The 24,290-nt window shown below is 43.3% G+C and overlaps 1 protein-coding gene across 1 annotated transcript in view; it reads left to right on the top strand.

Annotated features, from left to right (window-relative positions):
* LOC306919682 (transient receptor potential cation channel subfamily M member 1-like) overlaps positions 1–24,290 on the top strand; it is a gene marked incomplete at its 5' end in the record, with an annotated part of 80,592 nt that overhangs the window by 39,542 nt on the left and 16,760 nt on the right. The window contains 16 exons of the mRNA XM_079496237.1: positions 2,593–2,676; positions 3,217–3,425; positions 4,005–4,233; positions 4,797–4,913; positions 5,858–5,995; positions 7,009–7,137; positions 7,435–7,613; positions 8,070–8,142; positions 8,827–9,019; positions 13,394–13,414; positions 13,866–14,010; positions 15,092–15,309; positions 15,851–15,983; positions 16,626–16,877; positions 18,043–18,295; positions 18,798–19,029. Of these exons, the coding sequence (XP_079352363.1) occupies positions 2,593–2,676; positions 3,217–3,425; positions 4,005–4,233; positions 4,797–4,913; positions 5,858–5,995; positions 7,009–7,137; positions 7,435–7,613; positions 8,070–8,142; positions 8,827–9,019; positions 13,394–13,414; positions 13,866–14,010; positions 15,092–15,309; positions 15,851–15,983; positions 16,626–16,877; positions 18,043–18,295; positions 18,798–19,029 (2,605 nt within the window). The remainder of the gene's footprint in view (positions 1–2,592; positions 2,677–3,216; positions 3,426–4,004; positions 4,234–4,796; positions 4,914–5,857; positions 5,996–7,008; positions 7,138–7,434; positions 7,614–8,069; positions 8,143–8,826; positions 9,020–13,393; positions 13,415–13,865; positions 14,011–15,091; positions 15,310–15,850; positions 15,984–16,625; positions 16,878–18,042; positions 18,296–18,797; positions 19,030–24,290) is intronic.

Here is a 24,290-nt window from a genome sequence, read left to right on the forward strand (position 1 = left end):
CCATTCAGAGGTTGGTACTGTAGCTCAATGCATTGTCCCATTCAGTCAGTGGTTGGTACTGTAGCTCAATGCATTGTCCCATTCAGAGGTTGGTACTGTAGCTCAATGCATTGTCCCATTCAGTCAGTGGTTGGTACTGTAGCTCAATGCATTGTCCCATTCAGAGGTTGGTACTGTAGCTCAATGCATTGTCCCATTCAGAGGTTGGTACTGTAGCTCAATGCATTGTCCCATTCAGTCAGTGGTTGGTACTGTAGCTCAATGCATTGTCCCATTCAGTCAGTGGTTGGTACTGTAGCTCAATGCATTGTCCCATTCATTCAGAGGTTGGTACTGTAGCTCAATGCATTGTCCCATTCATTCAGAGGTTGGTACTGTAGCTCAATGCATTGTCCCATTCAGAGGTTGGTACTGTAGCTCAATGCATTGTCCCATTCAGTCAGAGGTTGGTACTGTAGCTCAATGCATTGTCCCATTCAGAGGTTGGTACTGTAGCTCAATGCATTGTCCCATTCAGTCAGTGGTTGGTACTGTAGCTCAATGCATTGTCCCATTCAGTCAGTGGTTGGTACTGTAGCTCAATGCATTGTCCCATTCAGTCAGTGGTTGGTACTGTAGCTCAATGCATTGTCCCATTCAGTCAGTGGTTGGTACTGTAGCTCAATGCATTGTCCCATTCAGTCAGTGGTTGGTACTGTAGCTCAATGCATTGTCCCATTCAGTCAGTGGTTGGTACTGTAGCTCAATGCATTGTCCCATTCAGTCAGTGGTTGGTACTGTAGCTCAATGCATTGTCCCATTCAGTCAGTGGTTGGTACTGTAGCTCAATGCATTGTCCCATTCAGAGGTTGGTACTGTAGCTCAATGCATTGTCCCATTCAGAGGTTGGTACTGTAGCTCAATGCATTGTCCCATTCAGAGGTTGGTACTGTAGCTCAATGCATTGTCCCATGCAGTCAGTGGTTGGTACTGTAGCTCAATGCATTGTCCCATTCAGAGGTTGGTACTGTAGCTCAATGCATTGTCCCATTCAGAGGTTGGTACTGTAGCTCAATGCATTGTCCCATTCAGTCAGTGGTTGGTACTGTAGCTCAATGCATTGTCCCATTCAGTCAGTGGTTGGTACTGTAGCTCAATGCATTGTCCCATTCAGTCAGTGGTTGGTACTGTAGCTCAATGTATTGTCCCATTCAGTCAGAGGTTGGTACTGTAGCTCAATGCATTGTCCCATTCAGTCAGTGGTTGGTACTGTAGCTCAATGCATTGTCCCATTCAGAGGTTGGTACTGTAGCTCAATGCATTGTCCCATTCAGAGGTTGGTACTGTAGCTCAATGCATTGTCCCATTCAGAGGTTGGTACTGTAGCTCAATGCATTGTCCCATTCAGTCAGTGGTTGGTACTGTAGCTCAATGCATTGTCCCATTCATTCAGAGGTTGGTACTGTAGCTCAATGCATTGTCCCATTCAGAGGTTGGTACTGTAGCTCAATGCATTGTCCCATTCAGTCAGAGGTTGGTACTGTAGCTCAATGCATTGTCCCATTCAGTCAGAGGTTGGTACTGTAGCTCAATGCATTGTCCCATTCAGTCAGAGGTTGGTACTGTAGCTCAATGCATTGTCCCATTCAGAGGTTGGTACTGTAGCTCAATGCATTGTCCCATTCAGTCAGTGGTTGGTACTGTAGCTCAATGCATTGTCCCATTCAGTCAGTGGTTGGTACTGTAGCTCAATGCATTGTCCCATTCAGTCAGTGGTTGGTACTGTAGCTCAATGCATTGTCCCATTCAGTCAGTGGTTGGTACTGTAGCTCAATGCATTGTCCCATTCAGTCAGTGGTTGGTACTGTAGCTCAATGCATTGTCCCATTCAGTCAGTGGTTGGTACTGTAGCTCAATGCATTGTCCCATTCAGTCAGTGGTTGGTACTGTAGCTCAATGCATTGTCCCATTCAGTCAGAGGTTGGTACTGTAGCTCAATGCATTGTCCCATTCAGAGGTTGGTACTGTAGCTCAATGCATTCATTGTCCCATTCAGTCAGTGGTTGGTACTGTAGCTCAATGCATTGTCCCATTCAGTCAGTGGTTGGTACTGTAGCTCAATGCATTGTCCCATTCAGTCAGTGGTTGGTACTGTAGCTCAATGCATTGTCCCATTCAGTCAGTGGTTGGTACTGTAGCTCAATGCATTGTCCCATTCAGTCAGTGGTTGGTACTGTAGCTCAATGCATTGTCCCATTCAGTCAGTGGTTGGTACTGTAGCTCAATGCATTGTCCCATTCAGTCAGTGGTTGGTACTGTAGCTCAATGCATTGTCCCATTCAGTCAGTGGTTGGTACTGTAGCTCAATGCATTGTCCCATTCAGTCAGAGGTTGGTAGGCCTACCGATCTCTAATATGTTACGCAACAAGTTCAATTAAACTTCTGGAGATGGTTACGGGGGAGACGGGAGTACGAGACATGGAGCTAGCTGCCTCTCAGCAGAAACCTTGCATCTCTATATTTCATCTTTTGAATGTTTTATTTATTTTGCCTAACTTCTCATCGTAAGGTAACGTAATTCTTTTTTTGTTTTTTTACGTTGTGGTTTCCAGGACGACGAACCTCGGGGGAAGGGCAAAGGGAGGAAGGCCAAGAAGAAGGAAGAGGAAGTGGACATCGACGTGGATGACCCAGAGGTTTGATTGATTGATTGATTGATTGATTGATTGATTGATTGATTGACGTGATCAGTAACAGTACTGGAAGTATACAGTCAAAAGTTATGTTAAAAGGATAACATATTTTTTTCCATTTTGGTCCAGCATATTCAATCCATCATAATTAACATAAGTTATAATACAGCCAATACTGCTGTGCTGTGGTCAAATGATACTACTATCAAGGTGTAAAAATGCATGTCGGTGGTGCTGTGATGGCGTCGTAATGACTGGAAGCATGCTGAAAATAGCAGATCTACAAGCTCACAACACCAGTCCCTGGTAGATCAGCTATTTTCAGAGCACAGCACCCGAGCACAACCAAACTTAAAATGACTTGTCTTTTAGTTCTACTGGGTCTTTTCTCCACTAGTCCCTCAAATTGTAAATATATTAGTTTTAGTCATCATCGTAGCTTAGTTTTTATTTGGTTTTCGTCAGTGAAAAAGGTAGTCGACGACAAACATTTTTTCCTCATAATTTTTGTTGACGAAATCAACACTTGTTTCATATGTTTAGGTCTGCCGCTTCCAGTTCCCCTTCCATGAGCTGATGGTGTGGGCCGTGCTCATGAAGCGCCAGAAGATGGCGCTGTTCCTGTGGCAGCGTGGCGAGGAGGCCATGGCCAAAGCCCTGGTGGCCTGTAAGCTCTACAAGGCCATGGCCCACGAGTCCTCACAGTCTGGCGTGGTCGACGACATCTACCAAGACCTGGAGAACAACTCCAAGTTAGAACACTATTTATATAGAGCTATTTAACACTGTTAATGAACACTATCACTCTATTGCAATTATTACTATCACAATATAGAGCTATTTAACACTGTTACTGAACAATGTAGAGCTATTTACACTGTTACTGAACAATATAGTTATTTAACTGTTACTGAACAATATAGTTATTTAACTGTTACTGAACAATATAGTTATTTAACTGTTACTGAACAATATAGTTATTTTACACTGTTACTGAACAATATAGATTTATTTAACAGTGTTACTGAACAATATAGATTTATTTAAAACTGTTACTGAACAAACACAACGCAATGATTATACTATCACAATAGTACTGAGCTACAGTATGTAACACTGTTACTGAACAATATAGAGCAATTGGATCCAGTTACTGAACAATCTAGAGCTATTTAACACAGTTACTGAACAATAATAGAGCTATTTAACACTGTTACTGAACAATAATAGAGCTATTTAACACTGTTACTGAACAATAATAGAGCTATTTAACACTGTTACTGAACAATAATAGAGCTATTTAACACAGTTCCTGAACACACCCTCCTCAGAGAATTCGGCCAGCTGGCCTATGAGCTCTTGGACCAGTCCTACAGGAACGATGAGCAGGTGGCCATGAAGCTGTTGACCTACGAACTGAAGAACTGGAGCAACTCCACCTGCCTGAAGCTGGCCGTGGCCGCCAAGCACAGAGACTTCATCGCTCACACCTGCAGCCAGATGCTGCTCACCGACATGTGGATGGGCTGCCTGCGCATGGCCAAGAGCAGCGGACTGAAGGTAGGCAGGCAGACAGACATGCATGTGGATGGGCTGCCTGCGCATGGGCAAGGGCAACGGACTGAAGGTAGGCAGGCAGACAGACATGTGGATGGGCTGCCTGCGCATGGGCAAGAGCAACGGACTGAAGGTAGGCAGGCAGACAGACATGCATGTGGATGGGCTGCCTGCGCATGGGCAAGGGCAACGGACTGAAGGTAGGCAGGCAGACAGACATGGATGTGGATGGGCTGCCTGCGCATGGGCAAGGGCAACGGACTGAAGGTCGGCGGACGGATGGACGGACAGACAGACAGAGTTTTAGTTCTTTTTGAATATTGCATGCTTGTTGTTTTTCGTTTTTAAAGCATATTTGCTATAGTTTTTATTAGTTTTAATGTTAGTTTTATACTTTGGGTTATTTGTCAGGTGCAGGATTGAAAAGGTAATAGAAACTTAACAAAATATAGCATTTAAAAATGTATTCAGTTACAGCAGCCACCAACCATCCAAAAACCATCATGTTTAGATATTTCTCCTCCAGTTCATCATGTGTAGATGTTTCTCCTCCTCTTCTCCTCCAGGTGATTGTGGGCATCGTGTTTCCACCCTCCATCCTCCTGTTCAACTTCAGAGGAGATGAGAGCACCTTCAACTCCAAGGAGAACGAGGACAAGGAGGACGACAACAAGTCCACCAAGGTACAGCAGCCTCTTTATTTATTTAACTAATTTACTGCCAGAGCAAATACATAATATTATATACAACAAGTCAGTCCAGCAAGGTACAGCAGCCTTTTTATTTATTTAATTTAGAGTAGCCAATTATTTTTACCTTCCTGTTTCTCCCTAATTTAGTCATTATGCCAATTAATTTCTGTTGTTGTGACTGACTCACCTACCGGTGAGGAGCCCCCACCGGGAGGACTACTCCTCCTGCCCAACACTCCCTGCTCACAGGTGCCGTCCCCAGCCCGTAGGAGTAGGCCGACATGCAATGACCAATATCACCCACCTCCCCGCCCGGCTTCCCTCCCCCGAACACGGGCCAATTGTGTTTCCTCTGGTAGTCCAGTCTGGGCCATGCCCGCGGACTGGTTGTTAGAGGGGGTTTCCTCTGTTAGTCCAGTCTGGGCCATGCCCGCGGACTGGTTGTTAGAGGGGGTTTCCTCTGTTAGTCCCGTCTGGGACATGCCCGCGGACTGGTTGTTAGAGGGGGTTTCCTCTGTTAGTCCAGTCTGGGACATGCCTGCGGACTGGTTGTTAGAGGGGGTTTCCTCTGTTAGTCCAGTCTGGGCCATGCCTGCGGACTGGTTGTTAGAGGGGGTTTCCTCTGTTAGTCCAGTCTGGGACATGCCCGCGGACTGGTTGTTAGAGGGGGTTTCCTCTGTTAGTCCAGTCTGAGCCATGCCCGCGGACTGGTTGTTAGAGGGGTTTTCGACAACTTGGGATGCCCAGAAACGAGGCAGGAGGGCTGGCAGAGTGTTCTGCTGTCTCTGCTATGATTGTCAGCTGGGTGACATGACGTGCTTGGTCTAATCATGAGGACATTAAGCCTTGACTTTATGGATGTAACTTCACTGCACCGTAATATTTGTGTCCTTGTTTCCTTTTCCTTTTGTGTGGACATGTGTGTATGGACTCAGGATGGTGTGTCCAACGTAGACAGCATGTCTAAGAAAGGCGACGAGGAGGACGACCTGAGGAACCAACGCCGAGTTCCCTTCAGCAGGAAGATCTATGAGTTCTACAGCGCCCCCTATACCAAGTTCTGGTTCAACACGGCAAGTACATTTTATTTTTATTTTCTGGCCAAAACGCGTATGTTAGACGTCAGGTGGGGGGCTCTGAGTGTTCCCACTTAAGGAAAGTAGTGGGAACTACTAAACCGTCTTTGTTTTGGTGAGTAGCAAAAGTGTATTTTAAATTTTTATTACAGACGAGAGGCTTCTCTACCGGGAGGTGCGTGCAACGGCTGGAAAGTAACATAGCTAGAAGGAGAACTCCTTCTAACGCTATAGAACATACCTGGTTTACCTGGGTCTGTAGGATTATGTACAGTATCGTATGTTATAATATGTTGTATTAAACAGATCTCCTATACCTGGTATATCTGCGTCAGTGTTTAAATTATAACAGATGTATATATTTATAGATCTGCTACCTGGTTTATCTGCGTCAGTGTTTATAACAGATGTGTATAGATCTCCTACCTGGTTTATCTGCGTCAGTGTTTATAACAGATGTGTATAGATCTCCTACCAGGTATATCTGCGTCAGTGTTTATAACAGATGTGTATAGATCTCCTACCAGGTATATCTGCGTCGGTGTTTAAATTATAAGTTATAACAGATGTATATATTTAGATCTGCTACCTGGTTTATCTGCGTCAGTGTTTATAACAGATGTGTATAGATCTCCTACCAGGTATATCTGCGTCAGTGTTTAAATTATAAGTTATAACAGATGTATATATTTAGATCTGCTACCTGGTTTATCTGCGTCAGTGTTTATAACAGATGTGTATAGATCTCCTACCAGGTATATCTGCGTCAGTGTTTATAACAGATGTGTATAGATCTCCTACCAGGTATATCTGCGTCGGTGTTTATAACAGATGTATATATTTATAGATCTCCTACCAGGTATATCTGCGTCGGTGTTTATAACAGATGTATATATTTATAGATCTCCTACCAGGTATATCTGCGTCGGTGTTTATAACAGATGTATTTATAGATCTACCTGGTAAATCTGCGTCGGTGTTTATAACAGATATATATTCTGTATTTATAGATCTCCTACCTGGTTTATCTGGCTCTGTACAACTACATCATCCTGGTGAAGATGGAACGATGGCCGTCTCTCCAGGAGTGGATTGTCATCTCTTACATCATCACTCTGGGACTGGAGAAAGTCCGACAGGTACAATCTGATACATACATACAGTCACATCAATCTGAGATACTGTATGACCAATAACCAAATGTGTTTCACGGCTTGGTTGAATGCTTGATTCTGATTGGTCGGTCACTGAATTCATGGCTATTTTCGGAATGCGACACTTGCACGCAGCCAAGTATAAAATTACCTGTCTTTAGTTTTTTTAATTTTGTTTTCTTCTGTGGAAAAAAGGTAGTCGACGAGCATGTTTCGTCATTTTAGTTTTAGTCGACTCAAGATGAACCCTCATGCCTACATCATGTTCTCATGATCCACCAGATCCTGATGTCGGAACCAGAGAAGCTGAAGCAGAAGATCAACGTGTGGTTGGAGGAGTACTGGAACATCACCGACCTGGCCGCCATCTGCACCTTCCTCCTGGGTCTGCTGCTCCGCCTGCAGAAGGAGCCCTACATGGGCTACGGCCGCGTCATCTACTGTGTGGACATCATCTTCTGGTATAGTGGCTTTCAACCCTTTCCATATCAAGTCCATTATGTATTCAGCATTTGAGGAAAATAATAATCTGTACTATAGGATAGCAGGTAAGCAATGAACCTTGCAACTGTTTCAATAACATGGTATCTAAAATACCTTCAACAAAACCATGTAAACGAGTGTCCAACATATGTCTGCATGGCGGCCATATCCTACTGTAAGTACCAAAAGTAAAAGTACTCATGCAGAATGTCCCATTTCAAGTTTTCAAATCTTTGGAAAATAGCTGTGTATAGGGCTGAAGTGGTTAAAAGTACAATATTTGGATCTAGTGAAGCACAACTAAGTAAAGCACAACTACCTTAAATCTGTATTCAAGTACAGTACTTAAGTAAATGTATTTAGTTACTCTCCACCACTGCTGGACAGTCACTAAGGTCAATGTGTTTTACATGTACTACATTTATGTTCTACAGGTACATACGTGTTCTGGACATCTTTGGTGTCAACAAGTACCTGGGGCCGTACGTCATGATGATAGGGAAGATGGTGAGTGTGGGCCATTACTTCATTATAGTTTCAATTTTCTTTGAAACTATAATGTTTTGAGGGGCGCTACCCCTCCCAACGTCTGGCTTTTGGAAATTTCGTCATATGGCAGCCACATCTATGGACTTTTAATGTTTGTTTAAAGAAGTGAGGCGCCTCTCAATTCACAAAAGTGTGATTTTCATTTCGTTTTCACCTTGATTGAGGTAGGGATCGAACCCTGGTCTCCAGCTCGGCAGACCGGCAGGCAACAATCAACGCCAATGGATAGCTGGCTCCCATTGGAGGAGCAAGTTACGGCCAGGTCTTCAGAGAGCTAGCTCCCTTTGGAAGATGCGGGTTGCGGCCGAGCATTTAGAGAGATAGCTCCCTTTGAAGGAGCAAGTTACAGCCGGGTCTTTAGTGGGGTCGCTACAGTATTACAGGTGATAGGCATGCTCTACTTCATGTATTTTCTTTTTTTTAAAGATATTTTTTTTGCGGCTTACGCCTTTTATTGGTTTTTGAAGGGACAGACAGTAGGCTGACAGGAAACGGGAGAGAGATGGGGGAAGACATGCAGTAAAGGCCGTGTCGGGATCGGGAGTCGAACCCGCGGCACACTGCGACTGGATTACCAGTCGGGTGCCCAGACGGTTACGCCACCGCCTGGGCCAACTTCATGTATTTTCTATGTATTTTCAGATGATTGACATGCTGTACTTTGTGATCATCATGGTGGTGGTCCTGTTGAGTTTCGGCGTAGCACGGCAGGCCATCCTCCACCCAGATGAAAAGCCGACATGGCGGCTGGCCCGGAACATCTTCTACATGCCGTACTGGATGATCTACGGAGAGGTGTTTGCCGACTCCATAGACCGTAAGACCAATGTTCATCGTAAGACCACGTTTCCTGATTCAGCGGCCAATAACAACATTATAAACATGTCATAATAATAATAATAACTAGAAACTAATCGCTGCAAGCAGTGATAAGGCAGGACCAAGCAGGAAGGCAATAAGAATAATATGCACAAGAAACATGGAAGACTAAACTTGAGAAAAAGACCATGGAATTGTGACAGGGTCGTTTTTTTATAGTGGGAGGCAGGTAAGGGTTCTTGAAGACTCATACACAGAGTTGGCGGTGCCCAGATTTGAACCCATGACTTTGTGTTGCAAAGGCAAGAGCTCTACCGAGCTAACAAGCAAAATCATTCAGTGTTTTTGTAGCAAGTTGCGCAAGGATAACTAATGATAAGGTGGGTATAAAGATTTATGAATTGACTGCGTATAAACCAGAAAATATACCAGATTCGGATGAGGAGCTCAATGAGTGAAAACCAATGAAATGAGTCTGAAACAGGGATTAAAGGTTAACTGAAAAGATATTATTAAACTTCAGAGAAAATAAACATCTTTGAACATTCATGAAAAACAAACAAATGGGGCCCACTTTAAGTTGTTGACTTGAAAAGTCCCAGTTCAGTTCATGGAAAGCAGTCTCTTTCTGGGGGGTTCAGAGTTCCGGGTCGGCTCGCCAGGTCTGGGTACCATCCGGTACCAGAACCATGCAAGGGAATCCTTTCAGAATACAAAAAAAGGCCAGGTGTCCAAATCAGTCTTTGTTTCAAAAACATCAATAATCAATTAATGAGAAGAACCTGATTAATGAGAAGAGCCTGATTTGATCAGGATCAAGTTCTTTATACATGTTTCCCACTAAACAAATCAGTTTCTAGCATTGTTACGGCCCTTTAAACTTGGCTCAACCAAGGGCTAACATAAAAGGACACAAAGTCAGATCAAAAGTTTACAAAGATATTACACATTTATTTAAAATCCTGCATTGCAAAACAGGGACTGATGGACACCCAAAATAATACTTACGACCAGCCCATCTGAAACTTAACTAATAACAGCAACAAAAAGGGAACACAACTGTTCAGTTTGGGTGTTTGGGAGACACTGGGTACGTTTACATGAGGTCTTTCAACCCCTCTTAATTCCGAATAGAAGTTAAATCCTATTAAACGTTGTCATGTAAACACCTACAAAAACTTAAATCCGAATGAAAATGCTCGATGCGATTTAAAAACCATTCCGATGTCACTGGCCGGATTATTCCGATGTTCAATGCGATTGAAAGAAAATTGGACTCATGTATACACTGCTTCGGATGTAAATTCATTCTGGTCTTTCTGAGCATGCTCATTTCCAAGGCGCTCCAACTCCAAGGCGCTCATATCCAAGGCGCGCCGAGGAGTTTGCACATAGAGCGCGTTATTTCGTGCATTTTGCAGATCCGAAATCCACACAAAAAAAACGTGGAGCAGCAGCAGCAGTGGTGATGATCCCCCTGATCTGTGAGTGTTCAAAGATCCAACCGTCCCGAGTTGGGTATCACTCTGATAATTTTCAAACATGTTTGAAAGGCCTATAGGTTATATAGCCAGCCTATATGTATCTGGATGCTTCATGCTACTGTAGGCTAAGTGCATCGGGGGACTCACAGAAAGACGGAGGAGAGAGAGGACGAAATGCCGTCCGCTGTTCAGTAATCTCTCTCTCACACACACACACACACACACACACACACACACACGCACACGCACACACACAGTCCCAAGAATACGCTATTATCGCTATCCTATGTCCATCCTATCCCTTTAAACTTTTATAACTTGCCTATTCCAAGTTGCAACCAAAACGTCATGAAACATAACGGCTTTGCAGTTTAATTGTATTGATGACCAGCTGCCTGCAATCAATCTAGTATTAAACACCCAATTGGTAGCCTACTTTATGCCATAATGATGCGGCGATGGTGTATCGTGCAGATAAGCTATGCATTATATGCTTTATGCGATGTACAGATGGGACACGTTGTCAGCCTGTAGATCAGCGCTTACAACGCTTGGCGTGTGTTGTAGGGAGAGGGCACATATGGGGCTAGGCGTGTGTGTGTGTGTGTGTTCAACAGTCTCTCTCTCTCTCTCTCTCTCTTCACGTGAATTAACATGTATCATGTCTTATATCACATCTCCTTGTAAACGCTCATTCAGAATGACCATTTCCCATGTAAACACGCAGCAAAAAACATTACTTCGGATGCATTTTATTCGGAAGTATTTATTCGGAATGATCAGCCTGCATGTAACCGCGGCCACTGAGCTGCTGGCCACAGGTCCACTTATATAGCCTGCAACTAATCAAGAACAGCTGACTAAGGGTGTGGCAGCCAGAACTCTCAGGTGATTGACAGGTGAGGCACTTTAGACCAGCAGAGGTCAGCTAAGCCACAGGCACTACAACAGAACAAAGTAAAGACAGAATGTCACAAAACGGCAATTTTCATTGGCTCATAAAACCTTCATTTTTTCACGTAAAAAAACGTACTATACTTTCCCATGTCCGTATAGGTCCAAAGTTCACGTGTAGATGTTTTCGTGCATTTTGATCAAAGATCCTGGGAGGAGATGCATTTTAATTGATTTTCATATAATTCAAAATGGCTAATCTAGAGGTCAGAGGTCAAAAGTAACACCACAGAACTTGTTCGGCATGAGGAGACGCATATGTGTGTCGAGGTTTCATTGCCAACGGTCAAACGGTTCATGAGCTATGCGTGGTCAAAGTTTGCATTGTTCAATATAGCGCCACCCTTTGGCCAATGGTTGTGGGCTTCGCATCCTCATCGTTTGGTACTGTCACACCCGAAATCATCATACAGTTATGTGTGTGTGTGTGTGTATTAGGCTGCACAACAGTGACACTTGGTGATGAAAACCAACCAAACGCTATTTTTGTGCTCGGACACAGCTAGCCAGAGACACACAAAGCTCCGTATAGGAGTGGTTGCACCACTCAGAAAAGAAAAACGTATGTAGATCAGCTATTTTCACTCACTGTTTGGCGTTTAAGTTTGACGCTTCGCCATGGTCATGCTGTTTTTTACGAAAACTCACGCCTTTGATAGCTTTTCATCATAAAGTTCTTTGAGCGAGTTTCAGGCTTATCTGACAATCCTCCTAGGACGAGTTTTTCACAACCAGTGAAAATGGCTTGAAATGCACAAAAACAATACACATAGGTGAAACAGCATTGTGCTTCAACCACAAACTAACTTGTAGGGGAGCTATTAGGCCACAGCCCTTTTTGAGACGATTAAAATACATACACAGAAATAAAAGCAGTACATAAATAACAATACTAAACTCATCTAAAAAGATTAAACCATACTAAACTCATCTAAAAAGATTAAAAAACTGGTTATCAGCATACAAGGCCGTAATACCACAGAAGATAGTGTTTTTTTTATTTATTTTTATTATTATTATTTAGCAGTCTTGTAGTGTGGGGGACAAAACTTACTTCAGCCTGCTGCCTGACTCTGCCAGTGAGGACCCCCCAACGGGAGGATGTACTGTTGAATGTACTGCCGTAGTCTGAAGCCTCACCTCTTCAGACTCCACCTTGTCGTAGCAGCACTTGCCGTAGCACTTGCCCTTATGCCCTATAGCCTTGACAACCATGCAGGGCAGGCGTATGCAAAGGCTAAAAATGGATTTTAGATAACATGTAATGTAGACAGATTATTATCGATGTGGTTTATAACTTCAATGTACAGATTATTGTTTTTCCTTTATTATACTGTTTAGGTTCATGGTTTACTTATGATCCTAGATGACATCCTTCTATGCATTTGATGTATTACCTGTTGTTTTCCTTGCTTACTGTACGGCGCTCTGGATTAAGAGCGTCTGCTATGCTAATGTGTGGCATTTGCAACACATTGTGTGCAATTTTTGGGTCTAACTTTGCTCCCAAAACATTGATGCTGTTAGCATTGAGTTGTTAGGATGGATCTGTGACTCCATGCACTTTTATTTAGTTTCAGTTATTCAAATACAAAATTATTGTCATATTTTAGTCATCTGAAAAGTTTTAGTTTTAGTCGAAAGAATATCACATGATTTTAGTAGTAGTGTCGACAAAAATGTATTTTAGCGGGCCTTAATGGTGTCTCAATGGCTCATTTTAAACTTGGTTGCATGCTGAAAATAGCCGATCTACAAGCTCACGTGCTATTGCTACCTGCTATTTTCAGAGCGCAACACCCAAGCGTCATCGTTTTAGTCGACGGAATCAACACTGGTGTTTATTCATGGCGGTGTATCGTGTATGTTTGTGCAGTTTATGTTGTGTTGTTGTTATTACTGTTCTCTTTTCTTTTGTTTCTGGTGTTTTCCTCAACTCCTGGCTGGCTCAGTGTACGCCATGGAGATCAACCGTAAGTATCACACCCTGCTACAAATGGAAATAAGTATTGATTGATTGATTGATTGATTGATTGATTGATTGATTGATTGGTTGATTGGTTGATTGATTGATTGATTGATGACCAATTGCAAACAGTACAGCAAGTACAAGATAAGATGCATATTGTCACTTTATGGAACATACAACAACGTGTTTAGTGCATCACTCATGAACACAAAGTTACACAATGCAATGCTAAAAGAACTTGTTGTCCATTGTGGTCCTATGTATTCAATTCATCATCAGCACACGCTAGAAATACAATACAATACAAATCATTATGGATTCTGGGAGCAATACATGGAGTTAATAATCATAAATAATCCTGTATTCCAACATGTACGGTACAATACTACTACTACTACTACTACTACTACTAATAATAATAATAATAATAATAATAATAATGTATTCCATTCCAGCTCCATGCGGTGACAACATGTACGATGAAGACGGTAAGAAGCTTCCTCAATGCATCCCTGGAGCCGCTCTGACTCCTGCCATCATGGCCTGTTACCTTCTGGTGGCAAACATCCTGCTGGTCAACCTGCTGATCGCTGTGTTCAAGTAAGACCCTTTAAATGACCTGTGTTTAGTAAGACCCTTTAAATGTCCGGTGTTCAGTAAGACCCTTTAAATGTCCTGTGTTCAGTAATACCCTTGAAATGTCCGGTGTTCAGTAAGACCCTTTAAATGTCCTGTGTTCAGTAAGACCCTTTAAATGACCTGTGTTCAGTAATACCCTTTAAATGTCCTGTGTTCAGTAAGACCCTTTAAATGTCCTGTGTTCAGTAAGACCCTTTAAATGTCCGGTGTTCAGTAAGACCCTTGAAATGTCCGGTGTTCAATAAGACATCATTCTGGTGAACTCACTGATCGCTGTATTCAAATAAGACCCTTTAGTTTTTTACCCACCAGTAAGACAACCTGAGGGCGAGACGTGCACGCATCCGCCTGGGTGACGGCAGACTGCTGGACGAGCGCTGGTGCTTTGGCATGGGGGGTCAGATCAACAACAAATTAATTCTGTACAGGGTTTGATGAGGTCAGATCAACATATGGAATGTCAGAACAGGTCAGCTCCATATATGGTGATCTAAGGGTAGCAGCGGGGGCAGTGTCTTGAGTGTACAGGGTTTGATGAGGGCCCAGGGTAGGGCCAGCCGGGCCGGGCCTTAATTTTCGGGCCTGTTGAGAACTCTAACTTTGGGGCGGGCCCGTCTAGAGTTTGAATGGACAGGCATCAGTCAAAAGGGAGACATCGAAAAGGAAGAATGGGTGGGGAGGATCAACATATGGAATGTCAGAACAGGTCAGCTCCATATATGGAGATCTATGGGTTTGAGGTTTGAGGTCAGATGTAGAGTTGCTGGCCGGCTCCATATATGCAGATCAAGGTGATGATCCAGTCTTCTCCATGTATGGTTATCGAGGTTTTCATAGTAATCTGCGACCATTATATATGTTTTCTCCCCAATTTAGTCGTTATGGCAATGAATTCCCCCCCCCACACACACATTTGTGTGTTGTCGTACGTGTTGGAGATACGTGCGGTTGGCGACCAGCTACTGAACCACTGCGCCACATGAGCGCACACAGAAATGCAGAATTGATGCGTGTCTGTTGATGTTGTTTTCTGTTGCCACAGCAACACGTTCACGACAGTGAAGTCTGTCTCCAACCAGATCTGGAAGTTCCAGCGCTACCAGCTGATCATGACCTTCCACGACCGGCCCGTTCTTCCTCCTCCCCTCATCATCCTCCCTCACATCTACATCCTGCTCAGACGGCTGTGCTGCCGCTGCCGACGCAAAGCCGAACCGAACCGAGTCGACGAACACGACGAGCACCGCGAGAGAGGCTTGCGTGAGAACTGTGTTTGTTTGTTCTGAGCCCTTTTTCTCCACAATGTTGTCGTCACGCCAATTAATTCCTCCCCACACACATTGCTATACACACATTGCTATGCTGTTGTATCCTACTGGTTCACCAGCCAGTGAGGAGCCCCCACCTGGAAGTCATACTTGTTGTATCCTACTGCTTTACCTGCTAGTGAGGAGCCCCTACCGGGAGGTCATACTTGTTGTATCCTACTGCTTTACCTGCTAATGAGGAGCCCCTACTTGTTGTAGCCTACTGTCATACTTGTTGTAGCCTACTGGCTCGCCTGCTGGTGAAAAGCCCCTAAGGAGAGGTCGTACCGGTTGTAAATCCTACTGGCTCGCCTGCCAGTGAGGAGCGTGGCCCGATGTTGATTATCAATTAGGGTGGTATAAAGGTCTCTTTGTATGACCAACTGAATTATTCTCGCCTGACTATGAAGTCTCTATGAGTTTGAACGATATTAATATATTATTAATCATATAATTTGAATCATATTATTTTATATAAATCATATTTTAAACAGAGCTGGTGTTAAACCCTGAGGAACTGAAGAGCTTGTATGAGTTTGAGGAACAATGTCTGGAGGAATACTTCAGAGAGAAGGAGGACGAGACGCAGTCGTCCAACAACGAGCGAATCAGAGTCACTACTGAGAGGTATAGGAATAATATAACAATCTGTGTTATTATTTATTTATACTTATTACAGTATATGGATAAGAGCCACTTCTGAGAGGTAAATGTTAAATGTTAATAATAACCCTATTAAACCAATGGACACCTTTTTTGTTTGGCACTATACCGTTAATCTTTATTATTTGTTTTTACGACGACTCTTTGACGAGATACACTGAGACACTTATGATGCACTAGCTGACTTTAATGGACACTTTATTTGTTTTTACCTACCGTATGTTTACCGTTGCTCTGTATTTTGGTGCTTCTTGTTTTGTTTTACCTTAGTTTTTTGTGTACACAACAGTACTTCCTTTTCATACTCCTAAACTGCTGTGCCGTCCGTCCGTCCATCCATCCATCCTTCCATCCATCCATCCATCCATCCATCCATCCATCCATCCATCCATGCGTCCATCCGTCCGTCCGTCCATCCGTCCGTCCGTCCGTCCGTCCGTCTGTCCGTCCGTCCGTCCGTCCATCCATCCAACCGTCCGTCCGTCCGTCCGTCCATCCATCCAACCGTCCGTCCAACCGTCCGTCCGTCCGTCCGTCCGTCCGTCCATCCATCCATCCATCCATCCATCCATCCATCCATCCATCCATCCAATAATGTGTCTACAGGGTAGAGAACATGGCCATGCGTCTGGAGGAGGTAAATGAGAGGGAACACCACATGAAGGCGTCTCTCCAGACGGTGGACCTGCGTCTCTCTCAGATGGAGGACTACTCCTCTCGCATGCTGTTCTCTCTGGAGAGGCTGGCGGGGGTGGAGTCAGCCCAGCTGCTCCATCCACTAGGGGGCTCCACCGCTGAGAAGGACGCGCTGAGTCGACACAGCAGCATCAACAGTGCCGACGGATGCAGTATCTACCGGTACGTTAACGATAAAACAGACTACTAACTATAGTCTATACCGGTATGTAATTACTTTATGATACTTAGCTATAAAAATAATTACCGGTACAGGTGCAACGGTTAATCAAATTCAACAATTCAATCCATCATCAATATTTATAATTTGGCATGACACAGTTGTACGAGAACTAGATTTTCAGACTGCTGCGCAGCCTTCAAACCCTAACCCTTCAAACCTAGTCCTAAGAAAGGCAAATTATGTTTCTGCAACTATAACAAATAGGTCTTCTACATCTATTCTGAGATCAATTAAGCCCTCGGCTTGGTACCGGGGTACCCTAAACATAATGACGACCTTTGCTGCGTGTCTCTCTCCCTCTTTCCTGTCTATCTTCATCTTGAAACTATCAATAAAGGCAGCAAAGCCAAAAACAAATCTTAAAAAAGAAGAAAAGTGAACATACCACTTCCGTGTTGCAGCCCTCAGAGCATAGATATAAAAGAGATGCCTCATTGGCTGCAGTTCATTGGAGCCATGCATAGAGTTATAAAGCATAGCGTGGACAGCCCCGCCCCCTGCTATTCATTTCAATGGAAGTTGCTCAGTGGCGTTTTGAAGCACCCGGAAGAACACTCTACTTCCGCATTTGACCACCAACAGTTGGTGGTCAAATGCAGAAGTGCAAACGAGCGCTCAATGTTAAATGTCTTTTTTGTATCTTATATACAGTAAGTAGAGGCCTCGTATAAGCCCCCATGGCGTCTTGCCTCCTCCTGGCACTTTCTATTTTTTATTGTTTTTTTGTATGCTTTATTGTATTGTTCTATACTGTGCTAAATCAAATCAAATCAAGGAAAACCTTGAAGGGGTCACTGCCAATACTTTGATGCCCAGTGGTTCCCTATGGAGGCACAAAGGAGACTCTTTGTGTCTCCATAGGGAACCACTGCTGATCATCCTATTGGCTTAGGAATGCGACAAAAACTAAAAAATATCCATGAATTCAAGTCTCCACATGGTGAGTAATCAATAGGGGGAAAAAAGTAATTTTGGGCTAAACTGTCTAAGTTTGCAACTCAAAGTGAAATAAAATTCCGGAAATTCTGAGAAAAGTACATAAATATACAGAAAACTCTGAGATACAGGAAAGTGTAAAAAACAAAAGCTGGTTTCCTCCTGCAGCTTCCAGCTGGACAGCGATAAGCTTACAGGGGACTCCGAGGTCAGAGGTCAGCTGAGTCCACATAGACGGCCCAGCGTCAGGTCTCTAACCAGCAACCCCGCTGCGCCCAAGGAGTACGGGGCCACGCTGGAGGTGAAGGCACACCGCTCCAGATCCATCTCTAGCGTAGACATCCTGATATCGCCCTGCGACACCGAGACGCACAGCGCTGACACCGAGACGCACCGACCACACTACACTGACCCAGACCAGGTTTTTATCCGTTTACATCATTATTTATCTAAACATTTACATTTTGATCCCATGGTTTTGTAATCTGTTTTTTTCACCCAGTGCCAATTGCTGTAATTCTGGGTGCTACTCTCCCTCTGCCAACCTGGGTTTTGATTGTTTTTTAATAGTAATGTGCTTTTTTTTAATTTGTGGGAACGGCTTAGTTTTAGTTTTATGTATTTTGAAGAAACTATTTGAGGTTAGTTTACAATAGTTTTAACAGCAGGCGACAGCCTGGCGTATTTTCCGGAAGTGCCTTATTTGTCTATGGGAACCGGAAACTACTGCCGATAGCAGGCGATAGTCGAAAAGTGGGCGGAGAAACGTTGTTCAAAAACATGAAAATATATAGGACTTTTATCACCAAAAGTCGGCGCAGAGTCGCTGCTGTTCGCCCGCTGTTAAAACGTATGGTTAGATTACTATAGTTGTTTACTTTAAACCAAAACATATCACACCCCCCCCTCCCCCCCACCACCAGGAACCAATGAAGGAAGGCGGGGGGTGTGGCCCCACTGCGTCATTGGTCCAGCCCTTGGAGGAAGAGGAGGAGTTGACCTCAGTGACCTCCATGACTTCGATGACCCTGGAGAAGGTCAAAGTGGGCGAGGCAGTCTCCTTTCCTCTGGAACGTTCACGGGTCCTGCAGTACCTCCCCTCACCACCGAGCGCCGCCCCGAGGTCCCTGAGCGACATGCTGTACAACCCTGCAGGTAGGGGGCGTAGGGGGCTGCTGCCGTTAGCGTTACGACATCAGTACACGTGTAACCATACATTTTAACAGCCATGTGCTATATGCTTCACCATGTGTTAAAGGACAACTCCAGACTAAACTAGAACTGCAAGTAGGCACGAGTGCCTACTTGCTTGTTGCACACAAGTAGGCCATAAATGGCCTACTAGTGCGCAAGCAGAGTGTGCAAGTACTGTAGACCGCTACAAACTTTCAAATCTCAGCCTCTCTGTGAAAGAACGTTTGCCATATTTAATTATTAGGTTTAGCTATTTGCTACGTACCTTGCTTTTGGAGGGAAAAAAGTAGTATTTTGAAATATGGTAAAAATCTTATATCTATAAAGGAATGACGTAATGATTACTTATGCCTGTTATGGCAGTGGTGTCAGATTACATACGTATACATAGAGGCATTACCTTTAGTCCACCCGACACTGAAACATGTCATCGTTACGCGTCACCATCGATAACCAATTATACCCTGACATTGGTATATATCTTCATCACGTCATATGCTCATATGTCTATGTATATATGTAATTTGTGAGTTGATTAGTGGTATACTGTGGTTACTCCGGTGGTTTGATGCGTATGTCCCTTTAATCCACCCGACACTGAAACATATCATCATTACGTCACCTTCGTAAACCAATTATACCCTGGCATTGGTACATATCTTCATCACGTCATGGGACATACGCTTCGTAGCATGACGGAAAACATACCTGCACGGTCTGCTTCCGTATGTCCCGTGCCATCATATGACGTAATGATTACTTATGCCTGTTATGGCAGTGGTGTCGGATTACATACATGTATACATAGGGGCATTACCTTTAGGCCACCCGACACTGAAACATGTCATCGTTACGTCACCATCGATAACCAATTATACCCTGGCATTGGTACATATCTTCATCACGTCATATGCTCATATGCTGCTAAGGGACATACGCATCGTAGCACCTGACGAAAAACATTACTTGCACGCTCTTCTTGCGCAAGTAATAACATATAGGCTCATTTTACTACTTATATTGATCCCAAATGACTTGCCATGTGTTCTATTTCAGTGGTTCCCAAACTCTTTCATGTCAAGGGCCCCCAAATTAGCTAATTAGCCCGCGGACCCTCATTTGACAAGATATGCCATGCCCCATAAGTGATTCTCAACACGTTTAATTTCAAGGGCCCGCAGTTTGACATGCATATTACTCTACAGACTCCCATTTAACATTTCTATCCCTCGGACCCCAATTTATATTGTAAAATCAATGTTCATTTAACTCTGATAGTTTACGAATGGAACCAAATTGACCCGTTAGGGTCCATTTGGTTCCATTCGTTACAGTCCCATAAGGGTCTGTTTGGTTCCAAACTATGATTTAGCTGGGGACCCCCTGGAACTCCCTCAAGGGCCCCTGGGGGTCCCCGGACCCCACTTTGGGAACCTGTCATTACAAACACATCATGCCTTGCTTGTCCCACATGATACGCCACAATCTGCTAAACAGATGTTATGCTGTTATGTGTTTTGCCAAGTCTCGGAAAAGACTTGATGTGATTGGCCAGTACACTCACTTTGATTGACAGTTGTACCTAACGCTCAACTCAAAACATGATTTACGAGACTGTGGGGGCTCGTGTGGGACAACCAGGGAATGGGTGTTCAGGTAAAAGAAGAAGACGCGCTTTAATTGTGGGTCCTTACATATAGACTGTAAACAGGTGCTCTTTGGAGAGGGTTTATTTATTTTTGTATTTATTTTCAGGACAAGAATTCCTTTGTAAAAGTCACAGTGGAAAATAATGAAGGTGGTGAACTTAGAGAAGGTCCAAGGCAACTCGAGTCCAGTTCAAGTAGAAAATCCTTTATTCCATAAAAAGCAAGGGTTAAAAAATGCTGTTGACCTGGCATGGATGTGTTTATAGACAGGGCAAAAGCTACAACCTGATACCGGGTGTGCCAAACTTTTCTCAGTTGTTTCTAATCTGATTCTTGACGTAGAATCTAATTCTGCTTGGTACATTTTTGTATTGCGCATAGTTAATGAGATAATTTGCATATTAGATACATTAGCTGAAATTCTTTAAATGTATTGCATTCTTTAAATGTATTGTTAATGTATGAATTATTCTTTAGATGAACAACACATCAAAGCAGATATTTGCCTAAATATGGTTCTGTGCAATACTAACAATATTAACTTGCATGTGACACTTGCACAGTGACCCCCCCAGTGACTCCCCAGCCAGTGTCCCCCTGCCAGCCAGTGACCCCCCAGTGTCCCCCAGCCAGTGACCCCCCATTGTCCCTCTGCCAGTGTCCCCCAGTGACCCCCCCAGCCAGTGTCCCCCAGTGACTCCCCAGCCAGTGTCCCCAGTGTCCCCCCAGTGACTCCCTAGCCAGTATGTGTGATGTGTTGTTCATCTAAAGAATAATTCATACATTAACAATACATTTAAAGAATGACCTCGTTTGCATAATTGATCTTCTAATCTCACCTTAAAACCTCATTTCACATAAATATATATTATTATAAAATAGCTCAAGGCTCTATTGCTGATTACTTAGGTTAGGACCCCCGCAGTGGTGTCCGGTTAGAACTTAAACCAGGATGCTTCGACTTCTGCCTTCTCCCTGAAGCCGACCCTGTATATATTCTCCGACCAGGCTTGTCACGATGACTAAGCCACACTGTAAAAAATTTATCCGTTAAAAAACGGCGAAATGTTCCGGTAATTTGCTGCCAATGCATTGTACCGTTAGTCTACGGACACTTCCGTCAACCCTATAACGGATCATTTCGTACTTTCACAGGACTAAGTCTGTTCCTTTCACGGACACTTCCGTCATCCTAAAACGGAAGATTCTGTATTTTTACAGTATTTAGTCAGTTCCTTTTACGGACATTTGAGGAAAATTCTGTACTTTTACAATACTTAGTCTGGTCTTTTTACGGACAAGTCTGTACTGTTATGGAACTTAGTCTGGTCTTTTTACGGACAATTCTGTACTGTTATGGAACTTAGTCTGGTCTTTTTACGGACAATTCTGTACTGTTATGGAACTTAGTCTGGTCTTTTTACGGACAATTCTGTACTGTTATGGAACTTAGTCTGGTCTTTTTACGGACAATTCTGTACTGTTATGGAACTTAGTCTGGTCTTTTTACGGACAATTCTGTACTGTTATGGAACTTAGTCTGGTCTTTTTACGGACAATTCTGTACTGTTATGGAACTTAGTCTGGTCTTTTTACGGACAAATCTGTACTGTTATGGAACTTAGTCTGGTCTTTTTACAGACAATTCTGTACTTTTATGGAACTTAGTCTGGTCTTTTTACGGACAAATCTGTACTGTTATGGAACTTAGTCTGGTCTTTTTACAGACAATTCTGTACTGTTATGGAACTTAGTCTGGTCTTTTTACGGACAAATCTGTACTGTTATGGAACTTAGTCTGGTCTTTTTACAGACAATTCTGTACTGTTATGGAACTTAGTCTGGTCTTTTTACGGACAAATCTGTACTGTTATGGAACTTAGTCTGGTCTTTTTAACGGACAATTCTGTCCTTTTATGGACACTTACGTTAATCCGAAAATAGAAAATGATGTACATTTACATAGGATATTCTTTGTACAATTTACGGACATCAATCTGATTAAACCACAAATATACAAATATAACATGTTTATTTGTATTTCTTTTCTTCAGTGTGAACAGTGCAATTAAACATTTTTTCTTTAACATTAAAGTGCAATTAAACATTTCTTTTTCTTTTTTTAGACATGCCCAAAGCACCCAGACAACACATTAACCGCCAGGATTAATGAATTCACCTAATACAGGAAAGGATTTCCCCTGTTTTACGGCGTATATCTATTCTACGTCCGAGCATAGACATGGTAACGCCTGTCTTGAATGTCCTCAGATGCAAGGGTACTCCGTGGTCGGAAATAATACAAGTAAAAGAGAATGGCAACACGCGACAGTAACTTGTAACTTTAATTTTTGTAGAAGAGGCAAACTAATAGTTTACTTTGATTGAATAATTGAACACGTAGGCCTATGTACTATCATTTGATTTGGCTGTGTTCTAATACTAAAAAAGATCAAGGGAAAAGAGACCTTTTTACAGTACAATAATGTTTAGAGTTTACAGATGTATACAAATAAACAATGGCATAAACGGCATAAACAATATTAGTTTGCCTCTTCTGCAAAAATAAAAGTTACTGTCACGCGTGCCAAGCTGTCATTCTCTTGTATTATATATCGTATCATTTATTTCCCACCACGGAGTAACCTCACGCAGCAGACTATCCGGCAGGCAGGGCGTTACCATGTCTATGCTCGGACGTAGAAAAGATATACGCAGTTTTACGTTTTGAAAAGCCTACACTTGTGACTGTTGACATCACGCAAGTAGCATCACGATCATAAACACTATAAAATACCCTTTGGCGTGAGGTCCTGGGCGGGTAATGTGTTAGTACTATATAGTTGCATTACATTTCCATCATAGAAACAATAGAACACAACTTTTATAGACATTTCCATATAATAAAAATATACATTCAACTGTAACACATTTCTCTTAAAACTTGTACAGGGATCGTTTGCCACTGCCTTCAAACTACTGACTCACCCGCCAGTGGGGAATGAGGAGTCCCCTCCAGGAGGATGTAGAAAGTGTCCTACACCTCCCACTCCTCATTCCCCACAGACGGGCGTTGCCCCAGCCTGTAGGAGAAGATGCAGTGACAAATATCACCCTCCCCAATTATTTCAAAACACAATAAAATACATGTCATTTGCCACTGCTTACAAACTACTGACTCACCCGTCAGTGGGGAATGAGGAGTCCCCTCCAGGAGGATGTAGAAAGTGTCCTACACCTCCCACTCATTCCCCACCGACGGGCGTTGCCCCAGCCTGTAGGAGAAGATGCAGTGACAAATATCACCCTCCCCACCCAACTTCGCTCCCCTGAACATTGGGGGTTTTAACTACATTTGGACAGGTACTTAACCCCTGCGCCACCTAAGTGCCATAAACATTTTTAAGAGCTTTCTGAAATGTAACACATTTCTCTTAAAAATTGTACAGGGATCGTTTGCCACTGCCTTCAAACTACTGACTCACCCGTCAGTGGGGAATGAGGAGTCCCCTCCAGGAGGATGTAGAAAGTGTCCTACACCTCCCACTCATCATTCCCCACAGACGGGCGTTG

Source organism: Electrona antarctica, assembly GCF_951216825.1.
Source record: "Electrona antarctica genome assembly, chromosome: 3".
In the NCBI taxonomy this organism is placed as follows: domain Eukaryota; kingdom Metazoa; phylum Chordata; class Actinopteri; order Myctophiformes; family Myctophidae; genus Electrona; species Electrona antarctica.